Source organism: Drosophila navojoa, chromosome 2, assembly GCF_054131105.1.
Source record: "Drosophila navojoa isolate 15081-1374.11 chromosome 2, UAZ_NAV_1.0, whole genome shotgun sequence".
NCBI lineage: Eukaryota > Metazoa > Arthropoda > Insecta > Diptera > Drosophilidae > Drosophila > Drosophila navojoa.
The window spans coordinates 22,005,246-22,018,780 of record NC_142890.1 but is presented as its reverse complement, the minus strand read 5'-3'; the positions used below and the strand labels follow the sequence as shown (position 1 = coordinate 22,018,780).

The 13,535-nt window shown below is 42.3% G+C and overlaps 1 protein-coding gene across 1 annotated transcript; it reads right to left on the bottom strand.

The window, feature by feature from the left end:
• Nucleotides 1-1,855: 1,855 nt before the first annotated feature.
• Nucleotides 1,856-13,233, bottom strand: E5 (empty spiracles homeobox protein E5). The gene is made up of 3 exons (XM_089265700.1): nucleotides 11,652-13,233; nucleotides 2,993-3,150; nucleotides 1,856-2,569 (listed from the first exon to the last, which is right to left on the bottom strand). Exons 1-3 carry the CDS (start codon nucleotides 12,607-12,609, stop codon nucleotides 2,033-2,035), a joined length of 1,653 nt encoding a protein of 550 aa, XP_089121826.1. The 5' UTR covers nucleotides 12,610-13,233; the 3' UTR covers nucleotides 1,856-2,032.
• Between the last annotated feature and the right edge of the window lie 302 nt (nucleotides 13,234-13,535).

The following is a 13,535-nucleotide window of genomic DNA, read 5'->3' as shown; positions in this document are numbered from 1 at the left end:
CAAGTCACTTTTCTAGCATTTTGATTCTGTTGCTTGCTTGAATTGGAACTGCGTCAGTCAGCTGAGTTTCTGTCAAATGTTGATTATTCGGTATGTAGATGTATGTACATATGTAAATAGAATAACGAAACAGCGACAGCGGCGTTGGCGTGTATGTACCGTAGGATGTGTGTATATGCACTTATTGTAATAATAGTAAACCCTTCCGTTCGGTGAAGCCACCTGGACTCACCTGCTCCACGCTGTTGGTCATGCCACTTGCAGTAGACAACTTCATTGTCTGTTCTGGCTTCTGTTGGGTGTTTTGCCTAAATGCCCATAAATTTCGCAACCTATCTACACACACACACACTCACATACACATGGAGCCATTGGGAAACGCCTCTCCTATAGACATACGCTCTAATAGCAATTAAGTAATTCTCACATCGTTTATGCAAAATACGAGAATACTTTTATGCAGTCGACCCCACAGACCACTTCGAGTACCTGTTTGCCACCCAGTTCCTAGTGCTTGCTCGCGTGCAACCTCAACACCCTTTGCTTGTACTCAAGTGGCCCATAAATTGTTGGCCAAGTTTCCACGGAGCACGCCCACTTTTCGTTGCGCTGCTTTGACAACGGCAATTACCTTGAACTTTCGTCTGGTTCAGCACACAGGTCTGGTCTTGGATCCGTATCGGGGGCGATTCAGTGGAAGCTCTCTCGAATCAAAAAAAAAAAAAAAAAAAACCAAAAAACTAAACGAAATTTATTTTTATTGTACTTTGGGTTAGCTGCCGGGCACGAGTCGCTGGCATTTCCACAATTCCTTCTTGCTCACTAGCTTACTACTATCGCTATCTCACTCTGCCCGTCTGTCTGTCTGTCTGCCGTTTCGCCGGTTTTTGTCAGTTTAATTTTTTGGCTTACTTCACGTTGCAGTTTAAATGACGCCAAATTGCTGGGCCATTAGCTGCCTGCTCCATATGCATATTGCAGCAGTTGGCCGGCGCCCCCGGGGGCACTCAATCCTTATTTATATGTAGTAGTAAATAATTTTGATAGTCAATCGTTTGCATTTTAATATCAATTTCGCATGTATTGCTCGACCATGGATGTCTGCTGGGCATCCAATCAATTCGTCGTTCCATCACCGACTGACGTTTATTTTTTGGCCGCTTTATGAGACCGTAATTCGTAATTCGCAATACGTAATTGTTGATTGCATTTTTACTGTCAACGTTTGGCACACAGCCTACCCAAATGGCTCGGCAAAAGGGTATGCACCACATCAACCAACAACCATCAACAATCAACAACAACTCAATAAGGGCGCTTGTTAGCATTTGGAAAGTCATCGAAATGTTGACTGTTTGCTCGTTGGCAGCTGATCGATATTTATTATGGTCTCGTTAACGTTTGTGGATTATTGAAAAGAGAGAAAGGGTGCCAGGCTGCCAGCTATGGGCAAATTGCTTACTTTGTTTTATTTTTACTAACCGGATCGAGTTGGTTTCTGTAATATATATATTATTTGTAATTGTGCTCAAGCTTCAGCCGGTTCTGTTTACTCAACACAATTTCACTTCATTTTCGTAGAATAGTAATTATTTTCAAAAACTACTCAGATTAGAGCAGGTAGGACCAGCGATAGTACCATCGATAGTAACGATGTACATTCATTTTTGCGATAGTTCAATTGATCTTGTTCGATGTCAATATATCGTTTCAGCTGCAATCACTAACGTACGAGCGGAAATATCGATTGCTGAAACCATCGAGTAGAGCGAAACTATCGAAAAGAGCTATCGTCGCTGACTTTGCAGCTCTTACTCACTCTCTACTAGCCGCTCAAATTGAAAGCTGCAAGGAATTTATACTCACAATCAGACTCAATCTGAACTCTCATCTTTGCTAATTATATGTTTATATATGTATACGTATATTAAATTAATTTATACACTTTAACTTAAGAAATTTACAAATCAAAGGAACACAAACTAGCTGACACTCTAGGCCAATCAAAAGCAACTCCGAATTTCAATGGGCATTACTGCTTTTCATGCTCTCTCTCCCGAGATCGTTCCCGTTCTCGATCTCTCTGTCGCTCCCGCTCCTTTTCAAGCAAATACATTTGTTGCTGCTGCATGAAGTGCTGCTGCTGTTGTTGTTGCTGCTGCTGCTGCTGTTGCAGGTGTTGCTGATGATGGTGCAGCAATTGCTGCTGTTGTTGCGGCGTTAACACGCCTGCTTCGTTCTGCTGCTGGAGCAACTGCTGCTGGTGCTGCGCAAGCTGCTGCTGGAACTGTTCGCGCAGGCGCTGATGCTCCTCAGCATCCAGGTCGCTGCCATAGTCGTCCATGTCAATTACTTCGTCCTCGTCATCCTCTTCAATGTCCTCGTCGTCCTCCACATCCGTGGAGCTATGCTGGGAGCCATCGTGTTTGGCATCCTCGTCACCATCGCAGCCGGCGCCACCGCCGCCGCCCGAGGAGCTGCCCTTGTTGCTCTTGGCATCACTGCTGTCGCCACCCTCTTGTTGCATGCGCTTGTGCTTGGTGCGCCGGTTCTGGAACCACACTTTGACCTGTCCGGGCGAGAAACACAAAAACTTCAATTGAGTTTGGCTCACTTAAGTGCAGCGCACTGATTGGGCCGCTCAACCCTTTGCGGCGGGGCGGCAGCTCGTAAATAAATTTAACGAGTCTTTTAATTCTATTTATCTGCCTGCCGGCGCCTGCCGCCCAGCTATGCCCAAAGGACTGTCTCTCCGCCCAGCCGGCGGTACTCCCTCTTAGCACTAATAACTTGGTAACTCCTGGCACTTGGTGGGTTAACTACCAGCTGACATGCAATCACTTAACGCTCGGCCAGGGTTTGCTACACTCCAGCCTGGGGTTGAGCTTGGCCAATTGGGCAAGGCATTTATTGAATTTGATGCGCATTAAGCGCGGCCATCGAAAGGGTTGCACGGCCTCTTACGGCGTGGAGTTGGCCTGCCGCTGCTTACCTGTGTCTCCGTCAGGCTGAGTCCCTGGGCCAGCTGCTTGCGCTCCGCTCCCACCACATAATGATTGCCCTCAAAGGCGTGCTCCAGCTTAAGCAATTGCGTGGGCGAGAAGGCGGTGCGCACCCGCTTTGGCTTGCGAAACGGTTGCAGCAGGAAGTCTGTAAGGGTTGTTCACATAATAAATAAATCAGATATAATACTTAAGCTTATCGCTACGATGTGATCAATTAATAGATTCATTGCTGATATACTTAGGAATAATTTGGAATTGAATTAAAATTATATACAAATTGAGATGTTTGCTGCCTTAAAATAAACTTTAAGTTAAGTAAGAACTCATCCAAGTCGAAACACCCAACTTATTAGTCTAGGATTATTGTCACAATTGCCTAAAGTTTATTGTCAAAATATATCGTATATATATAACTATATTACTATCGACATCGACGTCAGTTAAATTAAATCTTTAATTCTAGATATAGATTGGAAGGAATTCTTTAAGAAAGAATCCTAACTGATTTATTAAAACTTTTTCCAAACGCAATCAAAGTAACGTATGTAATCGAAATAATAAAGTAAACGAAAATGTAGGTATATAATATCGGAATTCTGGTTTAGGATTACGTATAAGCCAAGGTCAAATGTCAAGTTGAGGTTTAGTTTTCATCTTCTACATATACTTGAGCTCAAACTCTGCAATTATTGAAAGCGATCAAATTCGAAAAGCCAAATGTTATTTACGATAGAAAATTATTAGTCAAAAGTCAATCAATTAGACCATGACATACAGGTGTGCATGGCAAAGTATTTGCTAATAAGGTGAAAGCCCACAATATGGAGAATGGGCGTTTAATAATGGGAACTACTTGTTCAAACAGAGCGTAAAATGTGCTGCCAATTAAACTAGTTAATGACAACGACTAAAGTAGCCACGTTTCAGTCACCATTTCGGAACTGTGTTGCCATTTTGTGAGTTCCCAGTTCCACTTGACTTTTAAATGGCTTTCAGGCCGAGGTGGAGCCAGAGCAACCACTGATAAATGTTCCATGCATGACGGGGCGAGTGGGTTTTTTTGTTTTTGTGTTACAGTGTTGTCATCGCAAGTGTTGAAAAGCATTCAAATATGGCCGCCAGTGGGAAATGGATCGCACAGCGTGACCGGCACATATTTGGCGCTATAATTTGGTAATTACGTGTAGCCAGTACGTCAGTACGTCAGTCCGTCAGCCAGTCAGCCAGTCGAACCACCCGACCGCCTTGGCATATGTACGTATGCTGGCGGTGCTGCTGTTGGTTCTGCCAATTAGGCGACATGGCCCTCAATTTGCTGGTTATGATTTCCGCGAATGCCGTCGCCGTTGCCGTTGCCGTCGCTGAAAGATGCCGCAAATTCAGGCCCGCTAAACTCATTACAAAACAATAAACAAATTTCCAGACATGGGCCTGAGCACACTGAAAACAAAGGCCGTGTGGATCGTGCCGACGGCTGTCGGCATTGGCGCTGTGTCTGCCATGTCCCGACATCGCTGATAAGCGAAACAATTGCGCAGAAGCCGCCACAGTGAGCCAGACGCGGCTCTGGTGGTGCCTGGGATCGGGGATCTGGGATCTGGGATGTGTGCCTCGGCCGGGTGCTGTCCTCGGCCAACTTGAACGCCAAGTTGAACACTTTAGCGCGCCTAAATGTCGACAAAAGCCGCCAACGACGCCTCCTGCGCTGCTGCCCATTGTTTCCCGAGCGGGCAAGGCACTCGCACAACGTGATATTTTGACGTTTATCACGATTTCTGGAATGACTGTGGCTGTGGCTGTGGCTGTGCCTCTGACTCTCTCATCTCACGCGACGTCGTCGCTGCGTGAAGTTAGCAAATTCTGGATTGAGCCACAATTTGAATATTGATTTGGTTCGGGATATGAGCTGGCTACTGTGCGAGAGATGCTGCCGAGATTTGCAGCAGCCGGCGGGGCACATCTATGCCATAATTATAATGATTAAGTGGGCACCAAGAGATGAGCCGGCATCACCTGCAGGAAACTGCTTTTAGCTTGCGACAAGCTGAGCCCATTACAAAATCAATATTGACATTGCAAATTGAACGCTGGCTGCTGCAAAAGGATAACGCAGCCAACAGGATATTTAGCTCAGGGCAACAGCAGCAGCAGCTTAGCCCAGCTCAAAGTAAACAAAAACAAATGGAAGAAGGACTTAAACAGAGAGGGAGAGAGACAGCATCAGCTGCGCCCTTTCTCAGGCGATTGTGTCGCATTGTGTTTTGTATCTTGTTAGCGTCGAACGCCTAGCTAAACGAAACACAACAAACAACAGCGCACAGCTCGCTGGAACTTGTCAGTTTGACACTTCATAAATGCAGCCACGCAGTGGTGCGTCTAGCCTGCCACCGATGCGATGCGTGTGCCCCGCCGAACTTGACAAACAATTGCCACAGCCGTGATCCAGTTTTTTATGCTGCGCCGTTTGCCTGACATTTGTTACATTTGACAGCTAACAACGCCGGCTACAAGATGCCGCAGCAGCAGCAGCAGCAGCAGCAGCAGCAGCAGCAGCAGCATCAATTGCAACTGCAACTGCAACTGCCACAGGCCATTGCAATGGGCAACGACAACAACTGCTCCTAAGACTATAATTGATAGTGTGCGCCGCACAATGGCTACTTAATTATTTTTTCATAGACTGTCCCCAGTCATCGATCTGGATGCAATGTTTCTTTGAATGAACTGCGCGGGTTGCTCGTTGACTTGTCTTCGCTTTGTTGTACCTCGTATTGATACCTTTATAAAGAGTATGGAAGATTTTTCACAAGATGTGTAATGGCAAATATTTGTGATTGGAAAAGGAAGATACTTATTGGATAGAAATCTAGAAGTCAATTTAATTTCTATACAAACTATAATTGACTTGAATGAAGAATGCCATTAATAATGTCCAATGGGACTTGTAGGAAGTTATTTGAAAATATTACCTATGTATTATATGAAGGATATGCTTAGATTAAGGGTCTATTAATATATATATAAATATAAGCAGATTTTTTAAATCAAGTAAAATACTTTGGACTAAATCATATTTATAGGTATATAAATATAGAGAGATTTTAGATGAAAATGGTTAGCCATATATCATATAATATCAACATTACCTTCGAAGGCAACTGTATTAAATAATCATATCAAATCTTATTCAACAATATTTATCTTCTATATTATTATTCTGTAAAGTAAACGTAAACTAGTTTTCATAGACCTATAATTTCAAATTCCATCTATGAATTAGTACGATCTTACATCTTGTTTTCGCAGCTCTTATATGTAAATGGGGGAATTTATGATATAGATAACTATATACAATATAACTAAATATGAATATCGAATTGCTAATATGATAATATTTATAATTTACTTTTTCTGATCTGAATACTTTGACCCATATGAATATTTAATTAAGCCTTGATTATAATAGATAATTATTACCGCTCAAAAAACTTGTTTTTGTTTATGAAATTCATTATTGAAATTTATGTCACATGTCAAAATAAATTAATGAATTTAATGAAATTAATTTGAAAGAAAATAGTATGCTAAAAATAGATAATTATATTAGCCAAATTAGTATAGGTATATTGCTAATACCTAATTATAAGCATAATTATGTTAGTTAAAACATAATTACACAATAAATATGTTTGTGTATGCAATTTATTCATTAAAATTATTTCCACTTGCCAAAATTATTTGATGAAATTTGTTTATACATGTTTTAATAATTATAAATAATTCATTAAGAAAACAAAATACTAAAAAAATCACTTGAAAATAGAACAAATGTGATAAAAAAAAAATTATAAAAATATTTATAAATAATATATATTAAATATACATATATAATATATATATATATATTCAAAGATGCGCAAGAGTATTTCATATTTTTGCTGTGGATATTTCGCTTTTCCGTCCTTTTTTTTTTTTTGTAGAGGGCCAAGCACAAAGAAACCGCCGTGCGAAAATACGCGCAATTGACAATTAATTGATGTGTCCGCTGTTCTGTTGCTGTTTCATTGCTGTTGTTGTTGCTGTTGTTGCTGTTGTTGCTCACACCCTTGTCAGCTGTCACTTATACACACATATATGTAGTTTTTTATGATTAAAGTGTTGCCTTAGTGCGCATTTACAGCTCCCTTTGTACCACTCTGATCGATCGTTGGCTCTGCGCGGTTTTTGTCCATCTTATTATTTATCACTCTATATACAATTGCAGTTTTTTTGTTGTTGTTGTTGCTGCCTGTTTTTTTTTCTCTTATTTTCTTTTTATGAGTTTCGGCTTTAGTTTTATGCTCTCATGATTTTTTCATTAATTTATTGGCACTCGCTGCTAGAATTGCAATTACCCTCGCAGTACATTGACATTGGCAGATAAAATCAGAGTTGAAATCGAAATCAAATATTCTGTCAGTCAGCGATAAGAGTTGCCTGATCTTTTGTAGTGGCCATAAAGTGAAACGTGTTATCAATGGAAGATTGATTGTTGGCTTGAAATTCTATTGGGGTGTTGACATCTAAAGTTTGTTTCTGATATATGTACATATGTATATCCCATTGGGGTATCTATTTCAGTGCTTGATTGATGCATGTACAAGAACTTCATTGTAAATATTTTAAATACATTTAGTATAATGGCGAGTCGAACTATTGTTATAAAAGTTGCAAATCGATCTTAACTATACAATACTGTATACTTTTGAATTTACTAAAATATTTTTAAGGCATATATCATTTTATAGTAACTACAATTTAATATGTATTTATGACTTTTCGGAAATATAATAGTGTATATGGAATCATATCATAGTGGGATCTTCAAGAAGAAGGCTTGTTTGTTGCTGCAACCTGTTGGGAGCATCTGTAATTAAGCTGTCATCATAATTATCTTCTTGATCTTTGGCGCTATAGGCCTCTTTCTGCCCTGGCTGCCACAAAATGACGCGCACGAGTTACACTGAGCGAAGCACTTACAATTAATGAAATCGTTATGCGAAACATTGACATTTCCATTTTCACGTTCATAAATCAAGCGAAAATTACAGCACTTAACTAACGATACAGAAACAACAACAACAGCAACAACACTCGAGAACAACAACAACAAAAATATACTTGGAGAAAAAACTCCGCCTGCTTTTTTATAATGGAACATCATACAACATAATTAAGGCGTAACGAGGTCCGTTGAAAGCAGGTGAAAGGTGTGTGAGTGTGCCGAAAATAATGTAACCCAAATATACGAAAAAAAAATAAACACACACACGAAATAATTCTTAAACTCATGTGAGAAATGGCGCAGCATGAAAATTCAAATTGTAATTATTTAAGTAGAGCGAAAGAGAGACAAAGAGAGAGAGAGAGAGAGAGAGAGGGAGAAGGAACAGCAAACAGAAGTAAACAACAAAAAAATGTAGCATAAAAAGGTTAAATAATAATAAATGACAATGTTGTGAGACGCATGCGGTTGGGATCACTCTGCATGTGCACGTGAAGGGGCCGGGCCGGGCGTAGATGAGAGACGAGAACTGGGAACGGGTAACTCGTAACTCGTAGCTCGTAACTCGTAACTGGGAATTGAAATTGGTCTGGCGATGGGTTCGTTTGCTTGGATGCCCCAAAACCTCAATTAACAAGAAAGAAAGCTCTAGTCGAGACTGCTCGACTACGAGATCCCCTGAACCCTACAAGCAACTGATATTTCAATAATAATTAGCAAACACACACACACACACGCATACAAACAAACACACGCACACACACGCATACAAACAAACACACGGATACACACACACACTCACATATACAGGCGATTGCGCTTGGGTTGCGCTGCAGTGTTGGCAATATAATGAGAACTTATTTGTTGAATAATTTAATTTCTAGACGTACGATCGTAATGAAACTTTCAGAACATAATCATAATGTTAAAATGTATGTGTATACCGAAGCACAAGTCTCTAGTATTTGATATACGACTTCTACAAAGATGAGAGTGAGGGGGTGGATTTAGGGGTGGGGGGTAAATTTTAACAAAAACCGAAATTGTATAAAATACATCTTAATATACATTTTAAATTTGGAGACTCTAGCTTGAAAGATGTAGGAGATATAATTCTTTAAGTGATCTTCGATAAAGTTTTTTATCGATAAAAAAGTATCGGAATGAGTTATCGTTTGTTAGTGATAAACTCAATATGCGCGTGATATATACGGACATTTAAAAAAAAAGTTGAAGTCTCTAGCTCTTATATCTTCTGAAATCGACGCGTTCATACATACGGACGGACGGACGGACGGACGGACGGACGGACGGACAGACAGACGGACAGGGCCAAATCGACTCAGCTTGTCGCCCTGATCAAGAATATATATACTTTGTGGGGCCTGCCACGCCTCCTTCTGCCTGTTACATACTTTTAACAAAACCATTATACCCTGATTTCCCATTTTCAATGGGTTCAGGGTATAAAAACGCATTAACATTTCACTCGTTGCACTTTTTTGCCGTGTGCAGGTATGTGTGTGTGTGTGTGTGTGTGTGTGTGTGCCTCTGTGTTATACATACACCGTAGGGGCTCTGCTCAGCGAGTGGCGCCGTCGCTTTCAAGCGCCATTAATTGGTAATTTTGAGTCCACACACACACTCACACGCACTCACACACACATTGGCACACACCCAATGCACACACGCATAGTTGGCTGGATATTTAGGTACGCTGCTTGACCTAACGATGTGTGTAATGTTGTTTAAACAATTTAATTAAAATGTAATTTGTTTGAAAATACTTATGAAAATGGGTTCGGTTCGGTTCAGTTCGGTTTGGCTTGGCCCCTTGCCCACCCCCTGTCCCCCTATGCCTGCTGCTCGCTGCCCCACACCCTCGCTTTGACGACTCAAAATGGTCATTGCCTTCTCCAGCTGCTGCTGATGACGATTACGTCGATGATGATGATGATGATGAGGTTGATAGACGTCTAATTAACTTGTAATAAATGCTTGCAATTTACTTATTTAACTTTAATTATAAGGTGCAGCAGCAACAACAACAACAGCAACAGTTGCTGCTTATAAGTGAGTTATTGCGTGGTTTGAGCCGAATAACCATTTAGTGGTTCTCCACTAATTCTCTGCTCTCGCAGCATGCCTCAGGCCCAGTTCCCTTCGAAAGTTTACATTATAGAAGGTCGAACCTGATTCAAATTACAAATTAAGCTTTAAAGTTATTTCTAATTGCCTAAATGAGGGTTTCTTTGTGGCTTATTCTTTATAATGAAAACAGAAATATCCAAAGCTGACCAATCATTGCCTGGACCACTTAATACGCAAAGCTTTTATTCATTGAGTTTATAAAAGTTGTTTGAGTAGAGCTAGAATTTCATTGGATATAATTTAACATATTATAGAACTCTTCATTTGTATATTGAAATGAATGGATTTGATTTGACTTTAATTTACTATTTTTAGGGAATACTAAGGACTTTACAGTCCGGAACTACCGAGTCAGGGATCAAGAAGATGAAAATGAATGTATGTAGCTATGTTTTATTTATAGACACATATTAAATATACACTTTTAAAACAATAGGGTTTTCCAGATACCGGAAATATTGTTATACAACATACGTTCATGTTGGACCAGACGGTGCGTCCGTCAATGCGGACATTGTACAAAACCAATATATAAAATATATTTAACATAAGCTTGGATATATTCAAAATATTTTAATGTTTGATTGTCTATTTGGTTTCTGATGAATTACTCTATGGTCTCTATTGTCTCTGTTTGTTTTGTGTTTTGTTTTATTGTGTCGCTGATGAGGCAAAGATGCAAACTGGTTTTGTACTAAACTAATTTAGACTGCGCTCAGTCGGAAATTTGAAACTCGAAAACTTGAATAGAGCCATATATTACATCAATTTACTAAACGAAATGAGCGTGTCCCAGTCTATTGTATAAGCAGAATATTTCAGCTTAGCCAAAATACTTGGAATTGTCAATGCAAAATCCATTAAGCTAAACGGTCGTCCGAAGATCTCTCCGTTTGAAGGGAAACTATTCAAACTATAGATTTGATATTCGGAATATATATACATATAATCATGAGCACTTTTGACTTAGAATTTGTTAAGATATGGTAAATCGGGAAATACTTCTTGTGACATTTCGGAAATGGTTTTAATTGCACTGCTGGGAAGTTGAAATTTTGATGGTTTATATATGCTTATTAGGGAGGTAGAAAATGTGTTACATTTTTTTTGTACAAATATAGTTGTACAGTTGGAATCTTAAAAGTTAATAAACAAATCATTGCTTATCTGCTCTATTAATATATAAATGAGTATTATGCAGTCAACGTTATTATACTTATTTTTATAGTTTCAGACTATGTTAGTCGAATTGTTTTGCGGACTTTAAGAGTGTTTTAATGGAAGAAATCTCTAAACATTAAAAACACGAGGATCGTGTATGTATATATAAAGAAATATATGTATGTTCATATATAAAATATTTTCTTTTATCTCAAATGTATATATATTCCCGAAACCCCATCGGGAACTGGCTCATTGAGCAGGAGCCCATTATTAGTTCGACTACTTACTGCCTGGAAAACGTGGAAATATGCGTCCATGCCGGCTGAGCAGCCAGGGATAGAGCGGATAGCTGTCACGTATTAGATGAGGAGCGGCCACGAATGGATGATGACCATGAGGCGGTGGATGTCCTGGATGGGGGCCGCCTGGAAATATGCCCAGTGGATGGCCGGGCATCAGGTGCGGTGGTGGCGGCGGGCCATGATGTGGCCCCGTTGGCACAGGCGGATGCTGAGGATGTTGTTGTTGTTGCTGCTGCTGCTGCTGCTGCTGTTGCTGGTGATGATGGTGCGCCAAGGCGGCGGCCATTTGGAACTGGGCGGCGAGAAAAGGTGGAGGCGGCGCCGCTGTGGGTCGAACGGGCGATGGAATGCCGGGCACCGTGCCCGTGGGTGAAGCGCTATCCGTGGAGCGTGGAGCACCAAGTAGCGTGAGATTTGTTGGAGCCGGCAGCGGAAGCGGACGTATGAGTCCGGGCAGCGTAATGGGTGCAGTGGGTGGTGCAACAGCAGGCGCAGCTGCAGGTGGAGATGGGGACCGGCTGGCCGGCGTGGGCGGGCTTCGTGAACGCTCATCCAAGGAGGCCCGTCGCCGGCAGTAAATGAAGCCGCGCGGTGTTCGCCTCTCAATAGAGGGCGATGTGGCGGCGATCACTGGGCTGTCGCCTCGTGGCGAGGCAATGACAGCCATGCGCTGCGGATGGGTCGACGTCTTCGCTGGCGCTGATGGCTCGGCGCCGACTATGGAGTCAATGCTGAAGGCCAGCTTTGGCTTGTTGCTGCTGTTGTTGTTGTTGTTGTTGTTGTTGTTGTTGCTGCTGTTGTTGGTGCTGGAAGAGCAATTGACACCGGTGGCCGAGGACGATGCTGAGGCGGACGGAGCTGTTGTGGAGCTAACGGACACCACAAAGGGATTCGTCGGCGCCATCGGCAGCATGTTGAACGTTTGACGACCGCACGTGACCATTTGGCGCGACGATGTTCAGAGATTCGATAGTTGGATAATGGAAAACACCGCACGAGGGTCAAACAATGCGCACAACAGATGGGTCAGTTGGATACACACGCACACGCACACGCACACACACTAGTGAACGCGTAAGCACATAAATAGATCAAGAGTTTGGTTTAATGCATCAGCGATTGGCATCCGTCGTTGACATTGATATACTGGAGCGCACTGGCGCTGCTGCTGCTGCTGGTGGTGGTGGTGGTGTTGGTGGTGCTGCTGAAGCGTGGCCGTCGCACTTCACTGGCGAATTGACAGCGGTGGCTACGGCAGCCGCGTTGACAACGTCCATTGATTGCGGTCGTCGCGTTGATGAGCACTGTCAACGCCATTAGCATTATGCGAGAGCAGCTAAAGGCGGCTAATTGCCGGCGGAGCGAGCTGTATGTGCGCCGCTGCCCGCTCTTGGGTGGGGTGGGGGCGTCGGCGATTTGGAGTCTCGTGAAAATCGCTTCTCAGTGCGTTACGTCGCGTGGCGGTTGCCGCAAAACGCGCGCGCGAATGTCTGCCACAAAATCACGAAATCAAACTGGCTGTCGCTTCATTTTTTTCCGGGCTGGCACTGGCATTCCAACGGAGCTGCGGATTTGCTGCGCCCTGTTGTTGTCTCGCTCGCCCCCAATGCGCGTGGCGCATGCGCCAAAGCAGCGCAGATAAATGAAGTGCTCAAACCAGCTCCCAGCACACTGTGCGTGTGTGTGTGTGTGTGCGTATGTGTGTGAGTGTGAGTGTGTGTGTGTGTCGCTGTGTTGTGACCACTCGTCAGTCTGGTCCACATTTGGCGCTCTCTCGCTTTCGCTCTCTCTCTCTCTCTCTCTCTCTCTCTCTCTCTCTCTCTCTCGCTGCCTGACTCTTGTGCTCGCGCTCTCGCTCTGGGCTTGGCT